Consider the following 22266-nt stretch of genomic DNA (forward strand, 5'->3'; position numbering starts at 1 on the left):
ACGGTCGCACTAATTTTGTACTCGAAATTCAACACGAGCAAACGTGCTCGCGGACCGCTGGAAAATTTATTAAATATAATAAATGTGCAGAATTGCAGACCATCGAGTGCAGCACATTCTCCACGACGCGTTGGCACCATTTTCAAGCACGGATGCCTTGCAGAGATGGTGAAATCTTGTGATTAAAATTCTCCCCGTCTGAGGTACGAATAGTGAAAAAAAATGTCTGCCGCGCCGAAAATTGACAAAGCGACGCCGCCATGTCGCTACCTATAGTCATCTCCCTCTCGCAACCGGCTCCTAGAACCCCCAGTGTTCATCTATGTGTGTAGTGCTTATTTTGAGCGTTAAAATCTGTTGAAAATTTAAAAACCATGCATACAATGAAAAATATTGTGCACAGATTATCGGGTTTTCACATTTTCCTTGCGGAAATTGGGAAAGCAAGCGTATGTGTGCCGAATGGAAAAAACCAAGACGCAGGGTTGCATTTTTCTTGATTTCGAGGGGTGCATTCTGTGTGATAAGCGTTCTTTTTTTTTTAAGATGATTATAGGATTTTGTTCCGTCATGTTTGATAATGGATATTACGCAGCGGTAAAATTATAATTTTGTCTGTCAAATTAATGAGTTCTGCGGTTTGGCCAGGGCTGCAGCATCGGCACATGTGCGAGGCCACGTTTTCTTTTTCCCGCCATCCGCTGTCATTTCAAAATAATACTGGGAACTTACTCCCCCTTTTTTTTTGTTCTTTTTTTTTTTTATTGCAGATGTCTCAAACATGAATGAAGGTAATTCAGCAGGAGGGGGGCATGAAGGGCTCAGCCCGGCCCCTCCTGCTGTGCCAGACCGCGTAACTCCACATTCAACGGAAATTTCAGTTGCACCCGCCAATTCCACGAGCACAACAGTACGAGCAGCAGGATCAGTAGGAGCAGCCTTGCCGGCCACCCGCCATCACCAACATATAGCGACCCAAGTGAAGGGAATCGCCAGCAGCAGTAGCAAACAACAGAAGCAACTGGCCAGTGCGCAGCTGCCTGTGCCGCTGTCGCCCTTGCCGCAACAACAACAGCAAACGGCAGAGGCAACGGCAGCAGCAGCAGCACCCGCCCACTCCAACGTATCCACCTCCGTTTCCTCCAGCACAATAGAAACCTCTGTTTTGCCGCCGCAGGCCAAGCGTCAGCGTTTGGACGACAACGAGGACAGGACGAGCGCCGCCAGCATTGTTGGACCAGCTGAGAGCAGCAACATTGTAAGCTCCCTGCTACCAGCGTCGGTGGCCTCCAGCAGCGAGGTCGGAGGGCTTTCTTCTACGGCCCTGCAGGACTTGAATGCCCTCAAGAAGCGCATACTCCAGCAGAAATTGCAGATCTTGCGTAATCTTAAAGAAAGGTAAGTTACTACTACTTTGCCACGAAATACACATAAATAACAAATTTTCTTGTAAAAAGGCATCTTGAAAATGTGTCCGAATACTTTTACCTACAAAACGGCGGCAGTATGATGGACTACCCCGCGTGGCGCAAGAAGACACCAACCCCGCAGTTCATCAGCTATAGCAATGCGAATCGTATAGATCAGCTGATACACGAAGATAAGCCGAGCACATCAGCAGCAGCAGCAGCTGCGGCACAGAATCAGAAATATACCACCCAACAGACAGACTCAGTGGAGTCCTCACTAGTCAGTGGCATCAGTACTGTAGCGACAAAAGCAGCGCCATTGGATGGCAATATCAGCAATAGTACTGTGAAAACGGTAAGAACATAGTTTTTAAAAAGTAACACAAAAAAAAAGCAATATATATGATGTTAACATCATACTGAGTGCCTAAATCCATCTATTTTTGATTGATTCTGGCTTTTAAAAGGGATGTTCGCAGCTGCGAGGCATTTGTCTGATAACACTTATCTATTAATTTTATGTTGAGGTTCTTTGGTATTGTACTAATTAAGATATCGTTGTTCCTTTAGAATACGCAATCTCAAGTTCCAAGCAAGATTGGCAGCTTCACAGACTCAACGCCCGCAGCAATAGACACCAGCTCAAGTACCACAGTTCCAGTAACAGCTACAAGTGGCGCAGTAACCAGCACACCTGCCACTTCAAACGAGGCGGCTAGTGGTAATGTACTGGCAGTGGAAGCGGAAATCAAAATACCAGCTGTTGGAGCCACACCAGTGGCCATTTCCACCAAGCTTCCCGCTGCCGTCGTCCAGCTAACGCAACAAGGTAAACTCATCTTGTTCCCAGTCGACCCCTTTGACCTCTCATTGTTACGAAGACTTTTGTGTTTCTGTTGTGTTCGTTTCGACAAACAAAATTGTATTTTTTGTTGTTTAAAATTGTTATGTTTGTCCTCCCATATTTACGCCAAATCTAAATTGTAAAATCGATGCAAAATCTAGACCACTGCATACCATCTCCTGTAATTCCGAAAGTGATACTAAAACAACGCCAACTGCCAACGCACGTCCTGCACTAAAATCTTATAATGTTATACCGATATTATATTGTGGCCGCCAACTATTGTGCATTACTAATACATATTACAACAAAAGCAAACTAAACTCGCAAAATTCCAAGATTATTTTGTTAGTTTACCAAACACACACACACACACCTACTAAAACATAAGCATAACTACATAACCAACTATCACGTACCTGCTATTTATTATTTACACTTTATTTATTTTTCCGATTTCTGTTCCCACATTAATGCTGCCTACATTCTCCTATAACGCACACACTCAACTCACCATAATTGTATCGTTATAATATAGGTCACATACCCGGTAGACCTTTAGGAGGTCGTCACGGTATGGTCTTCGGTCAAATACCCGCTCCTCCTGCTGGCGTAGGAAATCCTTCTGTACCTTTGGTGCCAGGTGCTTATCGTTCGCAAACAAAGAAAAAAATATCAAAAATCTTTCACAGCTAAAATTCGTTTTGTTTTTATTTAAATTCTTACTTAAACCAGATTGTGTCTTAACCATTAAAGCATTTTATCATTTCTCAAGCAAAGTAGTGCATTGATTGATGTGCATAAAGATTATATTTTCAATTTGTAAATTGTTTTCTAGAATTGGTGTTTTTGCCCTTAGTTTGGATTGGTAAATCTGCTTAATAATTTCAGTTTGAATTGATAAATAATTGATGAATGTATCGTTTTATTGATAGCGTTGATTTGTAAGCAAGTTAGCAAACTTAAGCATACTTAGTAAACTAGAGATCGCGCCGAACTCTGGGACTTACCACACCGATTGGGCTCTCATTGTCATCCCCTCATTCATCCACTTAAAATATCATTAGTCCTAGACTACTTTTATGTCGCACCTAAAAGCGTTTTCTCGTCGACTCGTTAAATGCTCTTGAAAATCGTAGATGTGTGCCAGAGCGAAGCTCAGTTGCAAGTGATACGGCCATTCTTGGTGGCAGATATCCATAACGCTGACTACAAGTGATCTCAGCGGACGCACCTAAAAGCGTTTTCTTGCCAGCCCGTTAAGTGCTCTTGAAAATCGTAGATGTGTGCCAGAGCAATCGTCGCAGTTGCAAGTGATCTAGATCCGTGATAGAATCAGATCCAATTAAAGCTGGGCTCATTTATATATTAATATCTACACGGGCAAGCGCACTCTGTGTCACATCGATATACCCAGCCTCATGTGTTGACAATTTGTAAGCTTGCTAGAATAAGGGGGAGCTTCGCTTATCCATGCGGCAACTATCTTCAGCCCAGATGCCGCATTGAATTCGGGCCTCACATTAAGACTAAGTTTGCATGCATTTCCCACCTCTTTCGTTTAGCAACCGATTCGCAAATGATTCTTATTCTAACTCTTCTATTTCATTCATTCACTATTGCTTTCCTAGTTGCTCTTTTGTACTTGATGCACTTTCCAGCATGCCAAGAGTTGACCTTTTTCCGCATCCCTTGAGTAAATGATATCTTTTCTAATCTATCCCTTTTTGACTTATTTTCTTAGGTGGCACCCCTTTGTTGCCCTGCAATACATCCGCCGGGTCCACGGCGCTTCGTCGTCCCCAAGGTCAGAACAATGTCGCAAGCGGATCCGCCGCGGCATCTGGAGGCGGAGGGAGCCTCACACCCACACCGCTCTACACGGGCAATGGCCCGGCCGCTCTGGGCGGCAGTGGAGGACTCACGCCTGGCACTCCAACTTCTGGCAGTCTGCTCAGCCCTGCCTTGGGCGTTGGCTCCGGAACGCCCAACAGTGCGGCGCAGGAGTTCTCTTTTAAGGCCAAGCAAGAGGTGTACGTGATGCAGCGTATATCGGAACTACAGAGAGAGGGATTATGGACTGAGCGGCGCCTGCCCAAGCTGCAGGAGCCCAGCCGCCCCAAGGCGCATTGGGACTATCTCCTCGAGGAGATGGTCTGGCTGGCGGCAGATTTTGCACAGGAACGAAAGTGGAAGAAAAACGCGGCCAAGAAGTGTGCCAAGATGGTGCAGAAGTATTTCCAGGACAAGGCCACCGCTGCCCAGCGGGCGGAAAAGGCCCAAGAGCTGCAGCTAAAGCGTGTAGCTTCCTTCATTGCACGCGAGGTGAAGAGCTTTTGGTCGAATGTTGAGAAGCTGGTCGAGTACAAGCACCAAACGAAGATCGAGGAAAAACGCAAGCAGGCTTTGGACCAACACCTCAGCTTTATTGTAGACCAGACAGAGAAGTTCTCGCAGCAATTGGTCGAGGGAATGAACAAGAGTGTGGCGGATACGCCCAGTCTTAATTCTAGCCGTCTAACATCGCCGAAACGGGAGTCCGATGGTGAGTTATACCTTAACATATTGTATGAGTCCATTACCAGAACTGAGCACTTGATGATAAACAACAAACTGAAACGTTGTTGTGGTCTATTCTTGAACACTTCGATGTTACCTTGGGATGGTCGCACTTGCGAGGCATTTGCCTGATGCTAATGCGGCTATGTTCCATGTGTACTTCTAGCGTGAGACAATTGCTAATGAAAACATCATCCACTTTACAGATGACTTCCGCCCTGAGTCTGGTTCCGAAGATGATGAGGAGACTATCGCCAAGGCCGAAGAAGATGCAGCCGATGTGAAAGAGGAGGTAAAGGCACTAGCTAAGGAATCTGAGATGGACTTTGATGACTTCCTTAATGACCTACCACCTGGCTATCTGGAAAATCGTGATAAGCTTTTGAAAGAGGAGCAGAGCTCGGCGATAAAGGCCGAAACGCCTGATGACAGTGATGATAGTGAGTTCGAGGCGAAGGAAGCCAGCGATGATGACGAAAATACCATCAGCAAGCAGGAAGAAGCTGAGCAGGAGATAGACCACAAAAAGGAGATCGATGAACTGGAGGCAGACAATGATCTTTCAGTGGAGCAGTTGTTGGCGAAATACAAGTCGGAAAGAGTCGATGAACAACCTCCTAGTCCCAAGCGACGAAAGCTAGCGCCACGTGATCCTGAGCTGGACTCTGATGATGATTCGACGGCTGTTGATTCCACCGAAGAAAGCGAAGATGGGGCCACCGAGGATGAAGAAGATCTCTCTACTGTTAAAACTGATACGGATATGGAGGAACAGGATGAACAGGAGGAGGGTCTCAAGAGTCTTTTGGCGGAAGCTGACGCAACAAGTGGTGCTGCTGGCAGCGGAAGCACGGCTGGGGCAAGCGGCAACAAGGATGATATGTTGAACGATGCTGCCGCCCTGGCCGAGAGCCTCCAGCCCAAGGGTAATACCTTGTCCTCAACCAATGTGGTTACTCCAGTGCCCTTCCTGCTAAAGCACTCCTTGCGTGAGTACCAGCACATCGGGCTCGATTGGCTGGTCACAATGAATGAGCGCAAGTTAAACGGCATCTTGGCCGACGAGATGGGTCTGGGCAAGACCATCCAGACCATTGCGCTATTGGCCCACCTTGCCTGCGCAAAGGGCAACTGGGGACCTCATCTCATTGTGGTGCCTTCGTCTGTGATGCTCAATTGGGAAATGGAGTTCAAGAAATGGTGCCCCGGCTTTAAAATACTCACCTACTACGGCTCCCAGAAGGAGCGCAAGCTAAAACGAGTAGGTTGGACCAAGCCAAATGCCTTTCATGTGTGTATCACGTCCTACAAGCTGGTGGTGCAAGATCAACAAAGCTTCCGCCGCAAAAAGTGGAAGTATCTCATCCTGGATGAAGCGCAGAACATTAAGAACTTCAAGTCCCAGCGCTGGCAGCTGCTACTTAACTTTTCCACAGAGAGGTGAGTAATGATTGCATATGCTGCTAAGCTTGCCAACCAGCACCAAAAATCAGTAATCATGCGATTGCTAAACTAGCATGGCGACTACGCTTGGGTGCTAAAAGTAAATTCGCTATAATGCCGCATACTAAACCAGAGCATGCTAATCTAGCCCTAGAATGCTTGTGGCCTTGTTTCGAGACAAATAACAAATATGCCTTTTACACGAATGAATTTATAAAGTACTCTTAACTTTCTGCAGGCGTCTGCTATTAACTGGAACACCACTGCAGAACGATCTAATGGAGCTGTGGTCCCTGATGCACTTTCTTATGCCATATGTGTTCTCTTCGCACCGAGAGTTTAAGGAATGGTTCTCGAACCCAATGACTGGCATGATTGAGGGCAACATGGAGTACAACGAGACTTTGATTACGCGTTTGCACAAGGTAAGCATATCATAAGGAAAAAAATATTTTATTTTATTTTATTTTTTTTTTTTTGAGATGATCAGCACCTAAAAGCGTTTTCTTGTTAGCCTGATAAATGCTCTTGAAAATCGTAGATGTGTGCAATAGCAATCTCTACAATAGTTTGGGATTCAGTTTCTATATAACTTCATTTCGTTCAGATTGTAAACATCCATTATACGTCTTACACTGCAAATGCACTCTGTGTCACATCGAATTTAACTACATGTGAAAACAATTTGTTAGTTTGCTATAGGAAAGAGATGAGACTTATCCGTGCAATTAGTGCCGTAAAAGGTTGATTGCATTGAAATCGCATTTTACACTAACGAAAATAAATTATTCCCGGTGCACCTAAAAGCGTTTCCTTGCAAGCCCGTTAACTGCTCTTGGAAATCGTAGATGTGTGCGAAATCAATCCTCACAATAGCAAGTGATTTTAGTTCCTCTAACTCGAATCCATTTACATTGTGAACATACTCCTCAGAGGAAATCTTAGGCAAATGCACTCTGTGTCACATTGAACTTAACTACATGTGAAGACAATTTGTTAGTTTGCAATATTAAAGAGTTGCGTATTATCCATGTATTTAAAGCCGTATCAGGGTGATTACATTGAAATCGCATTTTACACTATTTTTTGATAAATTATTTTTATTGCACCTAAAAGCGTTTTCTTGTCAGCCTGATAAATGCTCTTGAAAATCGTAGATGTGTGCAAAATCAATCCTCACAATAGCAAGTGATTTTAGTTCCTTTAACTCTAATCCGTTTACATTGTGAACAGTCGATCTATAAGTAAAATGTTCATGTTTTGTTCCTACTTTTGCAAATGCACTCTGTGTCACATTAAAACTAGCTTCGTGTGATGACAATTTGTTAGTTTGCCAGATCAAGGAGATGCGTCTTATCCATGTGGCTAAGTTCTTACCAATTTGTTCACATTGAAAACGCCCCTAACATGACCCTCTTATTTAAGTTATTCGTATTTTCAAACTAAATGCGAAGTAATTAGAATTTTGCTTTTGTTTCTCCGTAAAGGTGATTCGTCCGTTCCTACTTCGACGCCTTAAAAAGGAGGTGGAAAAACAGATGCCCAAGAAGTACGAGCATGTGATAATGTGTCGCCTGTCGAATCGCCAGCGCTATCTATATGAGGACTTCATGAGCCGCTCCAAGTATGTTTGGATTCGCTGACTACTGTTAAATTACTGTTAATTACTAATAATTTAATGTTTTATCTACAGAACTCGTGAGACTCTGCAAACGGGCAACTTGTTGAGCGTGATAAATGTCTTGATGCAGTTGCGAAAGGTGTGCAATCATCCGAACATGTTTGAAGCGCGTCCTACGATATCGCCATTTCAAATGGACGGAATTACATTCCACACTCCACGACTCGTCTGCGATATAATGGAGTATGATCCGTTCACGGTGAGTCTTATTTCTTCCTTCTTCATTGCCAATTTTTTTCCTGATTGTTGTTTGAAAATGATGTTAAACTGTCACTGATAGTTGGACTTAATCTATTTTGGAGAGAGTCGTAAACTTTTCCTAGGATGTTCGCATTTGCGAGGCATTTGTCTGATTCGCTTAGCCAATAAAATACTTCTTAGGTTATAGCCAATTAAAATTTGGACTAATTTATGTGTATTCTTACAGCAAATAAATCTAGAGACGATAAATCTCTTGCTGTTGCATTTGGAGCAAACTATGACCGCCTACGTCTCGCACAAATCCCGCCTGCTCGCCCCGCCTCGCAAGCTGATCGAGGATATCGATACAGCTCCATTGCCAGCTCCCCGTTGTCCTAATGGCAAATACCGCTTTCATATCCGAGTTCGTAGTGCGGAACTGGCGCAGCGTATCAAATTGAATGCAGTGAAGGTAGGAGCCAGTCCAGCCATGCGGTTGGAGGGTTCAAAGATTGTGCCAATGCGCAATTTGCTACCAAGTGGAAGAGTACTGAAAAGGGTCAGTGCTTCGATCAACCCTGTGAATATGGCTTTGAAACCAGTGGTGATCAATAGTGTGGTGACAACAGCATCATCGACCACAGCATCTTCTCCTACTGGAGCCTTAAGCGTGCTGAGCAATTCCAAGTTGCTGGGTGCACGTTCGCAAATTAATGCTCCAACGCCCGCTAAAGTAGCAAAAACGATGCAAGACGGAAAACCATTTTTCTACCTCACACCGGCGACAAATTCAGGAGCAGCAGGAGCACGTCTTACCCTAACAAGTAAAACCACAGCCTCGGCGTCCACGACGACCTCCAGAACAACAGTTACAGCATCAACTACTTCTGGCCAGCATCTAATAAGGGATCCCATTGTCAAAGATTTGGCCACTCATGTAAAAAGCACAGCACAAAAGCAAAGCATTGCCAATGGGAAGACGGAGCCCGAGGAAGAAACAGAAGCAGAGGATCCCTACAAGGTTCAGGAGCTGATTCAGATGCGCAAGGAGCAGCGATTGGCAGCGCTCAAACGTATGGCAATGATAAATCGTCGCCGCACAGATGCCACTCCCATATACGGCGAAGATTGTCGCAGAGCTATACAGCGTTGCATGCAGGCAACCCGATCGCTAAAGCGATCAACCTGGCAGACACGTGGATACGCCAACTGCTGCACTGCCATGTCGCATCGGAATGGTTGGTCCCTAAACCACTTGCTGAAGAGCTTCGAAGAAAGATGCGCTGATCTAAAGCCACTGTTTGCCAACTTTGTGATCTACGTTCCTTCTGTTTGTGCGCCCCGGATCCGTCGTTATGTACAGAATCTCTCATCGACACACTGGCAGTACGAACGAAGGATTGAAAACATTGTGGATCAGGCCCTGCGGCCTAAGCTGGCGTTGCTGCATCCAATCATTTCGGCAATGACCACTAAGTTCCCAGATCCGCGTCTCATTCAATACGACTGTGGCAAGTTGCAGACCATGGATCGTTTGCTGCGTCAGCTAAAGGTTAACGGGCATCGGGTATTGATATTCACTCAGATGACCAAGATGTTGGATGTTTTGGAAGCTTTTCTCAACTACCATGGTCATATTTATCTGCGTTTGGATGGCTCTACGCGGGTGGAACAGCGGCAGATCCTGATGGAGCGGTTTAATGGAGATAAAAGAATCTTCTGCTTTATCCTCTCCACGCGGTCTGGTGGAGTGGGCATCAATTTGACGGGTGCCGATACTGTGATCTTTTACGACTCAGACTGGAACCCCACAATGGATGCGCAGGCCCAAGATCGATGCCATCGAATTGGCCAAACGCGAGATGTACATATCTACCGACTTGTCTCCGAAAGAACCATAGAGGTTAACATTCTCAAGAAGGCAAACCAAAAGCGAATGCTCAGCGACATGGCCATCGAGGGTGGCAACTTCACAACTACGTTCTTTAAGAGTTCCACCATCAAGGATCTCTTTACAATGGAGCAGAGCGAGCAGGACGAGTCGAGTCAGGAGAAGTCGGAAAACAAGGATAGAATTGTCGCTACGACAACGCTTTCGGATACGCCGTCGACAGTTGTGGAGACGGAGAAGCAGTCACTGCGCGCCTTCGAGCACGCGTTGGCTGCCGCCGAGGACGAGCAGGATGTGCAGGCCACGAAAACGGCTAAAGCCGAGGTGGCAGCTGATCTGGCCGAGTTCGACGAGAACATTCCTATTGCAACAGAAGATCCAAATGCGGAAGGAGGCCCTCAAGTGGAACTCAGCAAGGCCGATCTAGAGATGCAGAACTTGGTTAAACAGGTGAGCTAGTGTTCAATAAGGGAATCAGATAATTAGATGGTTTTGGCTAAAATATTCGTATTACAATCAGTTCAGAAATAGTTGCCGTCCTTGCATTTTATACTGAAACCTTGCATTTAAAGCGATTCCGGTCAAGCGAGTGTGGCACAGAGAAAATCTTCCTTTGGAAAATAGACCTTCAGACATAGTTGAGGCGACATAACCTACGCCACGATTGTATCACTCAAAGTCTAATATCTGAAAAATCTTCGATCATACTGTTCTTTTTACAATGCCAAATTAGTTTTTATTGCGGCATCGCTTGCAACTCATTGAATTCGTTTTTCTAATCGAATCCAATGAAGTGAGTGATGCCAAGAGCAATACATCTTTTCGTACGAGGCTTTCAGACATAGTTGAGGCGACATTATCCACGCCACGATTGTATCACTCAAAGTCTTACAATTTTTAGCTTAGTGTAGTGCTTTAGAATTACTTCAAATCGAACATATAAATATTTCCCGATCTTATTCCTATTCAGCTCTCACCGATAGAGCGATATGCCATGCGCTTTGTGGAAGAAACTGGAGCGGCATGGACGGCGGAACAATTGCGAGCCGCGGAAGCGGAGCTGGAGGCCCAGAAACGCGAGTGGGAGGCCAATCGCTTGGCGGCCATGCACAAGGAGGAGGAGCTGTTAAAGCAAGAAACGGAAGCGGAGGAGATGCTTACCTACAGTCGCAAGGATTCGAGTAATCAGGTTAATACCAAAACAGATTCCAATTCCAATAAGCGACGACTGGTGAGGGTAAATCGCAGAAATTCAGCTCAGAAGCTGAGCAGGAGTGTTAGCAGTCATAGCACCGGTAGCAACAACAAGAACAGTAAATCGGCAATGACCCGAGGAAATAGCCAGAACAGCCTGAATAAGACTGTACCAGTGGGGTCAGGAATGGGAGTGGGGAAGAGAACGGGGGCGGGGGTCAGCAGCAGTAGCCGAGGCAAAAGTAACAGCACGAAGTCAACGGGGAAGGTAACAGACGCCGCACAGCAAGTTAGACGGCACACCCGTCTCCACTCTCTGGGCGCAGTCAATATGGCTAGCGCCCCAACACCGCCCACTAGAAAGACAACACGCACAGCTCTGGCTGCATCGGCAGCTGCATCTACTTTAGAAGATGCCTCTTTGATCGTCGAGGAGCGTCCCAAAAGACAGTCGGCCAACATTGCTATGAGCAAGATGATGAAGACGCCCCTCAAACAGAATGTTGCATCCAACATCAGTATAAAGACAACTCCTCCTAAACGGGGGCGAAGAGACAGTGTTGCAGCGGCCGCCACACTCAGTAAACTGCTGGAAAGAAGAGCTACAATTGCTGCTCCTTTAAAACATATGGATGATGATAGTGACCAGGATGAAGAGGTGCAGGAAGAGCAGGAGTCGGAAGAAGATACCGAGGGCGAGGAAGCAAATGCCACAGTAGACGAAGAGGAGGAGGAGGAAGAGTTGGCGTCACTTGACGAAGAGACCATACAAACCGGATCACAAACAAATGATGACGATGACGAGAAAGAAGTCGATGAAGAGGAGATGGTTGATATTGATACTGAAGATTCAGCGGAAGATGTCAAGTCCAGCTCCACCTATGGTACAGCGGCAGATGGTAAGACCGAAGAAGCCGAAAGCTTGGATGGCTGGGATGCGCACGACCAGGTGCAGGACACCACAATGACTAGCTCCACCTACTACAATGTCAGCGAGGAATCAGACACGGATGAGCATCACGATGCCAAGGCGGAGGCTAAAGAGCCGCCGCAGAATTCCGATAAGAGTGACGAGAGCGAGGCTGTTGGCCACACGCCACGTACAAGGTCGCGCGGCACAGTAAAGATCAATCTGTGGACCCTGGACATGAGTCCCGTAGCAAACGCATTGAATAAAAGCAGCGCCAATAGGAGCCTCAAAAAAACACCCAGGACTGAGTCCACGCCAAAGGAGTCTCAGAGCGAGCCAAGGCGAAAGATTACTCAGCCAAAGCTGCCGAAGAAAGAAGAAACTAATAACAAATCTAACAGCAATATAGGCACCTTACACCGCTGGATATCGAAGTCGCCCAGAGTAATGCTTCGATCCACACCTGGTACGGCAGCAAGCTCATCAGCAGCAGTCAGTGGTGTTTCGGGAGGAAATGCCTCCTCGAGCGGAACATCCAGGTGATTATGTTCACTATCATACCTCAGTCAGTATTATCAGCTGTGTGTGCTGTGTGCGTTTTAGTGGGCGACTAATTATCTGTGGGGAGACGGGTCCTTCTCCGGCTGTTACTGCTGCCAGGCGACTGATGCAAAATGAGTATTTATAGACTGTAACAAGTTTCCTTCTATCGTATGAGATAAGTTAGTTAGGCGCTGGATAACAAATTAAACTTCATTTGGTCAAACATCTTGACCTCTAACATCTTGACCAAATGTGTTATTTGCCATTCGTCTGTGCAACCAATGGCTTCCTTTGGAGAAAGGGATCAGATGTCTTAATTATTCATAGAATTTAAATAATCCAGAAAAGTGGTAGGAAAGGAATCCATTCCTGCTAAAGCGTATCCATTCCTGTCGCTTCGGGAAAGATGAGGGTGAACTCAAATTTCAGGGAACAAAAATGGACGACTTGTCATACGTTAAAAAGTGAAAATAAGCGGGAAGGTAAACAGGAAGTCAAATAAAATTGCACGATTATATAATGCGTATAGCAAATTTTACTTTAAATTACCACACCCTCGATTGTTGTTGTTAAATAATGTTTGTCAAAAAACCAATCGAGACCACAGATCAAACACCTTTCCCAAAAACTGCATTAGATCGTAAGAGAATAGGTATACTACGATAATTGTTAAACATTTTTGCATTCTATAATTTATTTTGTACTCTAACTTAAACGGAACATTAACAATCTAAAGACTATGAGCATAGATTGACTAACCAATAAGACACAGAACTCATTTCGTATGCTTTAAAAAGTATCAAAATCCATTGTTTGTGTAACAAGATAAAACGAAACGTATAAAAACAGAAACAAAGCTAAAAATTAAACAAAACTAAAAGACGTTGTGGTTTTTATTTACGGACTAATTTCGTGCGTTGCCTCAAAGAAAAGAAAAAAATCTTCCGTCCTCATGAAACCAAGTAGTTGGAAAAGAATATTTGGATATCGTCCAAAGATTGTTCAATATTATTTTCTATAAAAAAATGTAGAATTCTGTTTTGGTGTCGCAATTAGTATCCAATTATCACTATTAGTATTAATCATCCCATGTCTACAACTTATTGTTTAACCCCCTAAGCGCCGTACGAAAGTATAAAAATGGTTCGGAATGAAAGCTACAACGCCATCAGTATGATAATTTTAAAGTCAGCTAATATCAAAAGCAATACGTTGAATCGCAAAATAGTTTCTAAGCCAACACCAAAACAGAGTTGCTATATCATGAAAATAATGTGGAACCGTCTATTCTTTTCTTTAACTTTCTTGGCTACCATCTGGTCCAGGTCTGGATATCGCGCAACACCATGGAACAGATGCCGGTAAGTTGAAGTGGCAGTGCGTTATAACTTGGTTCATAGTGCTAATTATTTGTGATCCTCCTTGATTAGATGTGGTGTCCTCCCACGCCGCCGCAAGACAACGATAACGATATCTATATCGACTATTCGCTGTCGTTCATGTATGAGCTGGAACCGATTGCGGAGACGGATCTGCCGCCAGTTTACGTACGCAAGGAGCACAAGCGCTCGCGAACGGATGCTGGGTACGATGGTAGCAGACGGCCCAATAAGATGCGTCGGGAGGATAACTACGTGCCACCCAGATCGCTCTTCGATCGCCCAACGCCACAGCTGGCGCGACTGCGTCGGGAGCTGAAGAGCCAGCGATTCCGCGGAAGTTTTAAGCCTAATATGCCGATTCCAGGCCTTAAACCACAACTTCCAACCAAACCTCTTAATGAACCTGAGGCCATGGCTGAGTGGTGTGTCTTCGAGGATATGGCCATTTTGCACGTCCTGGTAAATCTGCAAGGATTACCTTGCAGCCTTATGCTGCTCTCACCGGGCCAAACGCCCAACTGGGACCTCGTCTCAGAGATGGTCAACTTCTGCTCGAAGACCTACCGTTCGGCGCGGCAGTGTCGCTGGAGGTACGAGACGCACATTCAGCCGCGTGAGGAAGGCAAGGTGGTGGAGAGTCCCAAGAAGCAGAAGAAGCTTAAGCCCACTCTGCGCACTGAGTACCTGAAGAGTCCGCTGCGATATTTGCGAACTACCCAGCTGTATGTAAGCGATAACAACGCCTCGTTTTACAAGACGATGCGATCCCGCTTCGACAGCATTAAGACTGCTTACCTTAAGAAAGCACCGCCGCCGAAACGCCAGTTTAGTGCTCCGAGCCTGATGAATCCCAAGCACATGGAGGTGCTACAGGAGTTTGGCATCCAAAACTATGATCAACCGGTGCCGCCGCAGAACATTGCGGCAATGAAGGCAAATAAGATTCGGGAGAAGCAGCGGGGGCAGCAGATGTCCCAGCCTCCGGTTGGCGTGGGAGTGGTTCAGCAAGTGCAGCAGCAGTCTCAGCAGCAGCAGCCTGCACCACCACCGCCGCCGCAGCAACAGCAGCCGCAACAAGTGGTTCAGCAGGTCCAACAGCAGCAACAGCAGCAGCAGCAGGTTGTGCAGCAACAACTTCCTACTGTTTCAAACGTTCAACAGACTCTGCCCGTCCAGCAAACCGTGGAGCTCGTGCAGCAGCAACCCAGCACCACTACAACAGTGGCGGTGCCCGCTGCTGGTGGTCAGTTGCAGCAGCTGCAAATCCAACACTTGACCAGTTCCAATGTCTCGCCCGGTCAACAGACTGCCATCCTGCTCCACCAACCGCAGCAGCAATTGCGTACGCACCCCGGGCAAGGTGGACAATCCAATACTCAACAGTTGGTCAAGACTATTGTCGGCACCTCCTCCAGCTTGACCGCGGGCCAATTGCAACAATTGGCCCAACAGTCTGCAGCCGCTTCTGGTGGCCAGTCCAGTGTGAGTGTAGTACTAACCACTCCAGTACAGACACTTCCGTCGGTGGTGCAACCCCAGATAGGCTCTGGTGCCCAGATCGTGTCCATCTCGTCACAGACGCTGCCCGTTAACAGCTCTCCCCAATTGGGCAGCATTGTGCAGACCCAATCGCTGCCTCAGGTGGTCTCCGTTAGCACTTTGCCCACCGTGGGCACCGTACTGACCACCACTGCCAATCAGCCACAACAGCAGCATCAGACCACGGCTGTAACCACTTTGAACACGGCCATGTTGCGTGGTCAGCGGATTGTCTCGACAGCTGCAGGAAACACCCTTCAACAGCGAACGACAGCCGGTGGTCAGTCTATTGTCTCTATGCCGAACTTAGGACAAGGCGCGAGTCCTTCGCAATTCCAGACGCAGCTTCGTTTGGCAGCTGTTCCCACATCTCCAGCCACTCAGACCACACAGTTGGTGACCACAAAGGGAATTCCGGTGAGCGCATTGCAGCAGGGAGGGAAGACGACGGTGATTCCGGTGACTCAGCAATCTGGGGGAGCACATATACAGCTCTACCGCCAGCGCAGCTTGAAGGTGCTGCAGACAGCGACACAAGCCGTGCCCAGCGGATCAGCTGGGGCTACTGGAGCTACTGCTAATCTGGTGCAAGCAGGCGGTACCATAATCCAAGCTAGCAACATGGCCACGCATGTGACAAGCCAAAAAGTGGCCGTGTCGGGAATGCCGGGCACCTCCACTACTGTGCAGGCTGGCAACGTAGTAAGCAGCGTGCAAATGCACGGACAGGCCAGGACGCAGTTCATCAAGCAGATGGCGGCCGGAAAGCAGCAGCTGCAGCGCCAAGTGGTGTCCGCTGACGGAACGACCACCACAGCGGGAGCAGGGGATATGTTACTGGTTAAGCGTCATAATATTCTTGCCGCTCAAAAGGCGCAGCAGGCCTCTGGAGCACTCTTTACCACCACCACTGGACAGCAGCAACAGCAGCAGCAGCAGCAAGGTCAACTCCCAGTGGCTGGGCAACCGCAGCAGGTAACTCAGCATCAGATCGCGTCCCTGGTTAAAGCTTCCACTGCAGCGGCGGCAAGCGGTAGCAGTGTTAATGCAGGCGGTGTCACCGTATCGGCTACTAATCCGACTGTTCAAGCGGGAAGCGTTAATATGACACTTCCACAACTCAAGCCTGGCAGCCAGATCAAGGTAACCATGCCCAATCAGATGCGCCATCTGCAAATGCAACAGCAGCTGACGATGCCGCGAAAGATCAGCCGGATGACACAGCTGGTCAGTGCCAGTGGTCAGCCCACGGCCACTAATATAGTAACGACAACTGGTCCCCAGCAACAGCAGCAGGGAGTCACAGTGTCTGGCGGCGGTACCTTGCCCACAGTTGCTTCGCAGCAGCAACAGCAGCAGCATCAGCAAAAGGTTGGAGGTGGAAACAGTGTCCAGGCACAATTGCTGCACATTCAAAACACAAAGGCGCTGCCGAATTCGGTAACCGTGCAGCAGATTCAACAAGTGATGCGAAGTGGCCAGCAGGGTACGTTAACCACCACCAATCTGGTGTTGGGTAAAACGAGCGTGGGACGGGTAATCCCCGTGTCGGTGGCTTCACAGGCCAACCAGCGTCAAACCATTCAGGTGGGTTTATTGTCTTAGCGATCCCTAGACTAAATCAACTAATTCAAGGTTCTCTGTCTCTAGGTTGTTTCAGCTGCCTCAGCTCAAGCTTTGGCTGCGGGAAATCTGCGCACCCATGTTGCTGGGCCGAGCATTGCCAGTGCTCTGAAGGTGGCCGCCTCTGGTGGTGCAGGAGGGCAGACCACGCAGCAGACGCTGATAGCTGCACTGCAGCATAATCAGCGGCAGAACGCCAGTCCTGTTCGGCTGCAGACCACGGCAGGAGGCAATCTTCTTGCCGTTGTGCAGCAGCAACAGCAGCAGCAGCACACAAGTATTGCCGGACCAACCGCTGGACCGGCAGAGGTGATGACCATCACTCAGACGACCACCACGCTGCCCACGGTTGGCAGCTTGCAGCAGCAACAGCAGCAGCAACAGCAGCAGCAACAGCAGCAGCAACAACAGGGCGGCATATCGCAGCCCACAACGCAACAGGTACGCAAGCTGGTGCAAAAGAAGATCCTGATACGCAGCGAGAAAGAATAACGCTCGAGTAAAGCCGCCAGACCACGTCAGCGGCGGAGCATCACGAGCATCACCTCCACCGCCACCTACAATACACCAACTCAGTTTCAAATCCCACAAGCACCTCAAAATCAAACACCTCCAACTCAGTCAAATGCCAATCAATCTGATCCTTTCGAATATCAAGATCGAACAAATTTCAATAGCTCATCCCACGCCGATCCTCATGCATTCAATCAGTCAGTCAGTCAATCAGCCAGTCATTGCTAAATTGATCTCAATTTCTGTCGATTGGTTTTGCAGCCATGAGCGATCTAACTGTTCTGGAGGATGGTGAGATCAAGGTGAAACGCTGAAGATTTCAACGATGATCGCTTCAATCAGCTCAAGGTGTGGAAGCCGTATTACTAATTTTACTGATCCTTAGATATAGCACCTTACCTTAAGTAAAATTTCATTGTATCTATTCATATTACGAGAATAGTTTTAAGGAAAAGAAGAGGAGTGCCTAGTGTGTAGGCTAACCGCTTTAAATTCAATATGTAAATCGTAGGTAACTAAGGTATCGGCCCCTATTCCCGTAGAGCAGTATGTACATTCGTAAATCTAATTCAGATCTATCAGATACTACATAAACATCCCTAATATGTAGCTATAACTAAATGTTCTTTTTAGTTGTATGATCGAAAGCAAATAAAGAAAATTTTTAAAAAAAAGATACAAGTTTTGAAGTGTGACTAACCTTATTACATATAATGGTTACCAAGGCAACGTTTTTCCTTGCGACCACAACAACGTGAACCAACTCAGAATTGGAGTCGAGTAGTTCCGGCAGTCAGTTGCAACATGTCGCTGTTCAATGTCTGCAGCTGGTGGTCTGCCCAGTGTTCCGATCCTGGAGAGGAATACGACGTGGCTAGCTTGCTGTGCGCTCGCTTTGGCCTGGAGACCCAGGAAAAGGACTACATTATTGTGGGTTCCCAGACGGGCCAGCTGATTATCTACTATCCACACAACAGGGGTTTCGATGCTACCGACCTCCTTTTGGAGACCCAAATGGAGGCTCCCATAATAGGTTTGTATGCTGGCAAATTTAGTGGGTGAGTTTATCAGAATTTGAAGCAAACTGTTCCCACGACATCTGCACCTAATCCGCAGAAATGTTCGCAACGAGAACGCCAATCAATTAGGGGTTCTCCTGCCGAACGCCATTGTAATTTACAATGTTGTGGCTATCGGTGGATTGGCGGAACACGGAGCCCAGTTGCGCTTGCAGGTGCAGGCGGAGCACAAGTTCCAGCGCGTCTCGTTTGGACTGTGCCAAGGTCATTTTGGACAGGTGAAAGGACGGGAGTTTTTCTGTGTCGTGCATCTGGATGGCACGCTGACCTTCTTTGAGCAGGATGGAATATCCTACGAGTGTCGATTCCCTGGTCACCGGGCTCTTCCCGCTCCGGTGGCCTATTGCGAGAGAACCGATAGCTTCTTTCGGTTTAGTGCCACATGGGACCTGCAGTGCTTTAGCTATCAGGATCTGTCCCACTCTCTGGTCACCAAGAGCAGCTATCAGCCCACCTGGTCGCAGGGCGTCGGCGAAGGCATTGTCGATATGCGGGTGGTGCAAGTAAAGGAGTAAGCATCGGATTTTGGAATAGGTTTTCTTTACTTCCATTTAATTAAATGTATACCCCAGAAATTGTTCGAACATCATGATTCTGGGCGAAAGAAACTTCATTTCGCTGGATGACAATGGAAAGTTCAACTTTATGCTCAAGCTGGACTACGCTCCAAAATGTTTTACCAGTTTTGTGGTTGGCTATTACTGGGGTGAGAATCTTCTACAATTCCGTACATAATATTATCTTCAACTGGAATTACATTGTTAGAACCTGGAGCTCGTCTAATCACCGCCATCATTTCGGACTCCTCCAAGTTGCATCTTTACGAAGAGGCCAACATCATTTGGGCAGCACAGTGGCCAAATCAATCGCCTGCTCCGGTGGCCATACAGCGCTCGAATGTCCAAAACCTAGCTGGTGGAATCGTTACGTTGGGCGCCAGGGGTCAGCTCGAAGTGGGCTACCTTGGCGCCGATCCCTTCCAGTTCCAGGTGCAGCCTCTGAACGTGGAGGAACTGAGCTTCGCCCAGGCCCACAAGGAGCTCCAAAAGCTGGAGGACGAGATTAAAGAAGCAGTGGATGTACGGGATATGGATGCGCTTAACCAACAGGCGGCGGATCAAGTGCGACTAAGTTTCACCATCGAGCAGGAGGCTAACGATGATCTGGACACGCTCCTCTTGGACGTGCCAGCGGATGTGGCTGTCAAGGAATTGCCTTCGGCCAAGGGCATACTGCGCTGCAAGATCAAGGCCGAGCTGGCCGAGTTGCAGCTGGTGTTTCAGACGCCAAATGGAGTCCGTTGCAGTCAGGACACATTGAGTTTTGTTAATGTACCCGCAGGCACAAGCAAGGAATTTAAGCTGGACTTTTACACTGCGGAGTTGCTACATATTCATAGCACCAAGGTGGAAGTGGTGGCCTCCTTCTTAAGTACCAGGGTGAGTGAAAGGAATTGGTATATAGTAAATGGAAAGTACACAAAAGATCTTCAATTCTTTGTAGGGCATTCCACGGGTCATCCAGCAAAGTGCCAACCTTCCTTTGTCCATGTTCTATCGCATTTGTCAGCCGCAAAAGGCGGCTGGAATCAAGTTGACCTACAGCATCACCAGTCGGCATGTGAGCCCCAAGCTGGCCACCTTTTTCGGGGAGTTCCTGGAGGAGAAGAGTGATACGCATGCCTTGGGACTGCACCTACTGTGTCCAGGACTTGAGAAGCAAAGTGAAGTAATCACCGTTGTGGCCGCCAAAAACTCGAATCGTTTTCGCATACAGTCCGACTATGTGGAGACCTTCGCCATGATCCTTGAGCGGATTGTGGAGAGAACTCTGCAGCTGGACAGCTCAGCGGGCCTGATCAAAATGGACAAGAAGAAGCCAAAGCGCGGAGTACTCAATCGCTGCGTCGAACGCCTCATGGCGGCTCCTTTTCTTCCCACCCAGCCAATCCTTCACCGGATCGACGTACACCACGAAACCCAGCAGAGTATTAGGAAGCAAACGGTGGGTTCGTAGTGTAATTTATATCCTTACATCCACTTGGTTTCATCCATAGGACCAGTTGGAGGAGCTGTGGCAGCAGTTTAAGACCCTGCAGCGACAATTGCAGGAGCAATCGGAGAGTGAGCCCAAGGAGGCTCTCACCATGCAAATTGAGTCCAACTACGACCAGCTTATCCTGGAGGGTGATAAACTGGTGGAGATTAGGAGGGATGAACGCAAGTAGGTGACGCAGGGTGCTTAATTGCTAGTTACCACCCATTTGGATATTTTTACTTTCGCCATGCCACCTCCACACAAACCCGCTAAAATAATTGTCATGCCTATACCTATTAATTGCTAATGGATAATAGTATATCCATTTGATGGGACACATGTTTAATTTATTGTTTTATTGGTTTGTTAGTTATGAAGCAATGCAAATACGATTTTCAAGTTGTAATGTTGGTAACCATATAAACTTATTTTTGGATCCCTAGTCATTAGTAGTACATGGTATCCTGCAGCCTAAGTACTGATTTAAATCTGTCTAATTATTTTTTATCGATTTCAGACAGCGCTGCGACCTGAACTGCGCCGTGGCATTAGCCAAATTGATTATTCATGCCTTGAACCTGGAGGAACGTGTAGTCAATGTGGTAAGCTCAGTGCTGAGTGTGCCCATCGAGGACTGGACTGAACTGGCAAGTGATTAAAAATTAAATGTGGATAATTATAATAATATTGAATTTAATTTCATCAGAGTTGGGAGGAGTCGATGGCGCCCGGAATTGACATGCTGCATCATTTTGGGCCGCTGACCCGCTCGAAATCCTCATCCACACATGGATTGCTGGATGCCAACGCTGGAAGCAGGGATAGTTTTGATTACAGCCGCTTTAGACGACACTTTGCCACACTTTTCGACAGGATTGTGAGATTAGCCTCCTCCCCAGTGGCAGTTAACCCCGAAAAAGGCAAGGAGGAATCTTCCACGGAGGAGAAGCCAGCGCCGACACAGCAGGTGGATGAAATCGGGAATATGCAGCGTATGCTGGGCGAGAAGGGCTTGCCACTGGCTCCGCCGAAGCGAAAGACCAACATGAGCAGCTCCCTGGAGGCAGTGGAAGACGATGAGGAGTACGACGAGGAGGATCTTCGCGAGGATGTGGGCTATCGCAAGGAGTACGGAGCCACCGACCAGAAGAACCCAAACAACAAGAAGCGATCCGAGTGGGTGAACGAGTACTTTGAGCTGCCCACCACCGAGGAGCTATTCAGCGACCTGGGCATCTGGTGGTAGGCTTGGAGGACTTGGGTTTGGGTTATTCTCGTCGCAATAAACGTGCAAACTGTCAAAACAGAGATCTTTATTGGCTCGCTCTCAACGTGACAGGATGACAGCGCGACAGCTGCTGGACCCGAGATCTGAGATTCTGGCGGCGATAAAGCTTCGTAATCGAAATTTGCATAACCAGCAACGACAGCCAGCCATC

General features: G+C 47.3%; 2 protein-coding genes and 12 non-coding genes across 16 annotated transcripts; all 14 read left to right on the forward strand.

The window, feature by feature from the left end:
* The first annotated feature begins 10 nt into the window (after positions 1-10).
* LOC6615355 (helicase domino) lies at positions 11-18387 on the forward strand. Of its 3 annotated transcripts, none has more exons than XM_032714977.1 (14): positions 11-203; positions 771-1398; positions 1458-1764; positions 1980-2238; positions 3998-4798; positions 5019-6252; positions 6494-6680; positions 7743-7879; positions 7949-8135; positions 8364-10457; positions 10978-11196; positions 13980-14015; positions 14085-17162; positions 17226-17690. In XM_032714977.1, the coding sequence occupies exons 2-14, from the start codon at positions 782-784 to the stop codon at positions 17688-17690; spliced, it is 9621 nt and encodes a 3206-aa protein (XP_032570868.1). In that variant the 5' UTR covers positions 11-203; positions 771-781. The 3 variants fall into 3 exon arrangements, with proteins under 3 accessions (XP_032570868.1, XP_032570869.1, XP_002039753.2); XM_032714978.1 differs by lacking the exon at positions 11-203 and adding an exon at positions 17973-18387 and having other exon boundaries at positions 782-1398; positions 17226-17639; XM_002039717.2 differs by lacking the exon at positions 11-203 and having other exon boundaries at positions 782-1398; positions 17226-18387.
* LOC6615356 lies at positions 1806-1914 on the forward strand. The gene has a single exon (XR_048616.2). It is a non-coding gene; the product is annotated as a small nucleolar RNA Me28S-Am2589 (small nucleolar RNA).
* Positions 3340-3470, forward strand: LOC6615357. Its single transcript, XR_048617.2, has one exon. It is a non-coding gene; the product is annotated as a small nucleolar RNA psi28S-3316 (small nucleolar RNA).
* On the forward strand, positions 3483-3616 carry LOC6615358. The gene has a single exon (XR_048618.2). It is a non-coding gene; the product is annotated as a small nucleolar RNA psi28S-3316 (small nucleolar RNA).
* Positions 3636-3780, forward strand: LOC6615359. Its single transcript, XR_048619.2, has one exon. It is a non-coding gene; the product is annotated as a small nucleolar RNA psi18S-841/snoR66 (small nucleolar RNA).
* Positions 4843-4951, forward strand: LOC6615360. The gene has a single exon (XR_048620.2). It is a non-coding gene; the product is annotated as a small nucleolar RNA Me28S-Am2589 (small nucleolar RNA).
* Positions 6744-6875, forward strand: LOC6615362. Its single transcript, XR_048622.2, has one exon. It is a non-coding gene; the product is annotated as a small nucleolar RNA psi28S-3316 (small nucleolar RNA).
* LOC6615363 lies at positions 6892-7030 on the forward strand. Its single transcript, XR_048623.2, has one exon. It is a non-coding gene; the product is annotated as a small nucleolar RNA psi18S-841/snoR66 (small nucleolar RNA).
* On the forward strand, positions 7051-7181 carry LOC6615364. Its single transcript, XR_048624.2, has one exon. It is a non-coding gene; the product is annotated as a small nucleolar RNA psi28S-3316 (small nucleolar RNA).
* LOC6615365 lies at positions 7200-7338 on the forward strand. Its single transcript, XR_048625.2, has one exon. It is a non-coding gene; the product is annotated as a small nucleolar RNA psi18S-841/snoR66 (small nucleolar RNA).
* Positions 7360-7490, forward strand: LOC6615366. The gene has a single exon (XR_048626.2). It is a non-coding gene; the product is annotated as a small nucleolar RNA psi28S-3316 (small nucleolar RNA).
* Positions 7529-7666, forward strand: LOC6615367. Its single transcript, XR_048627.1, has one exon. It is a non-coding gene; the product is annotated as a small nucleolar RNA psi18S-841/snoR66 (small nucleolar RNA).
* LOC6615368 lies at positions 8187-8296 on the forward strand. Its single transcript, XR_048628.2, has one exon. It is a non-coding gene; the product is annotated as a small nucleolar RNA Me28S-Am2589 (small nucleolar RNA).
* Positions 18388-18503: 116 nt separating the features above from the next.
* On the forward strand, positions 18504-22135 carry LOC6615372 (protein PTHB1). Its single transcript, XM_032714694.1, has 8 exons — positions 18504-18769; positions 18828-19301; positions 19363-19496; positions 19556-20229; positions 20294-20794; positions 20847-21013; positions 21345-21474; positions 21534-22135. The coding sequence occupies exons 1-8, from the start codon at positions 18516-18518 to the stop codon at positions 22071-22073; spliced, it is 2874 nt and encodes a 957-aa protein (XP_032570585.1). The 5' UTR covers positions 18504-18515; the 3' UTR covers positions 22074-22135.
* The last annotated feature ends 131 nt before the right edge of the window (positions 22136-22266 follow it).

This window comes from Drosophila sechellia, chromosome 2R, assembly GCF_004382195.2.
Source record: "Drosophila sechellia strain sech25 chromosome 2R, ASM438219v1, whole genome shotgun sequence".
Lineage (NCBI taxonomy): Eukaryota > Metazoa > Arthropoda > Insecta > Diptera > Drosophilidae > Drosophila > Drosophila sechellia.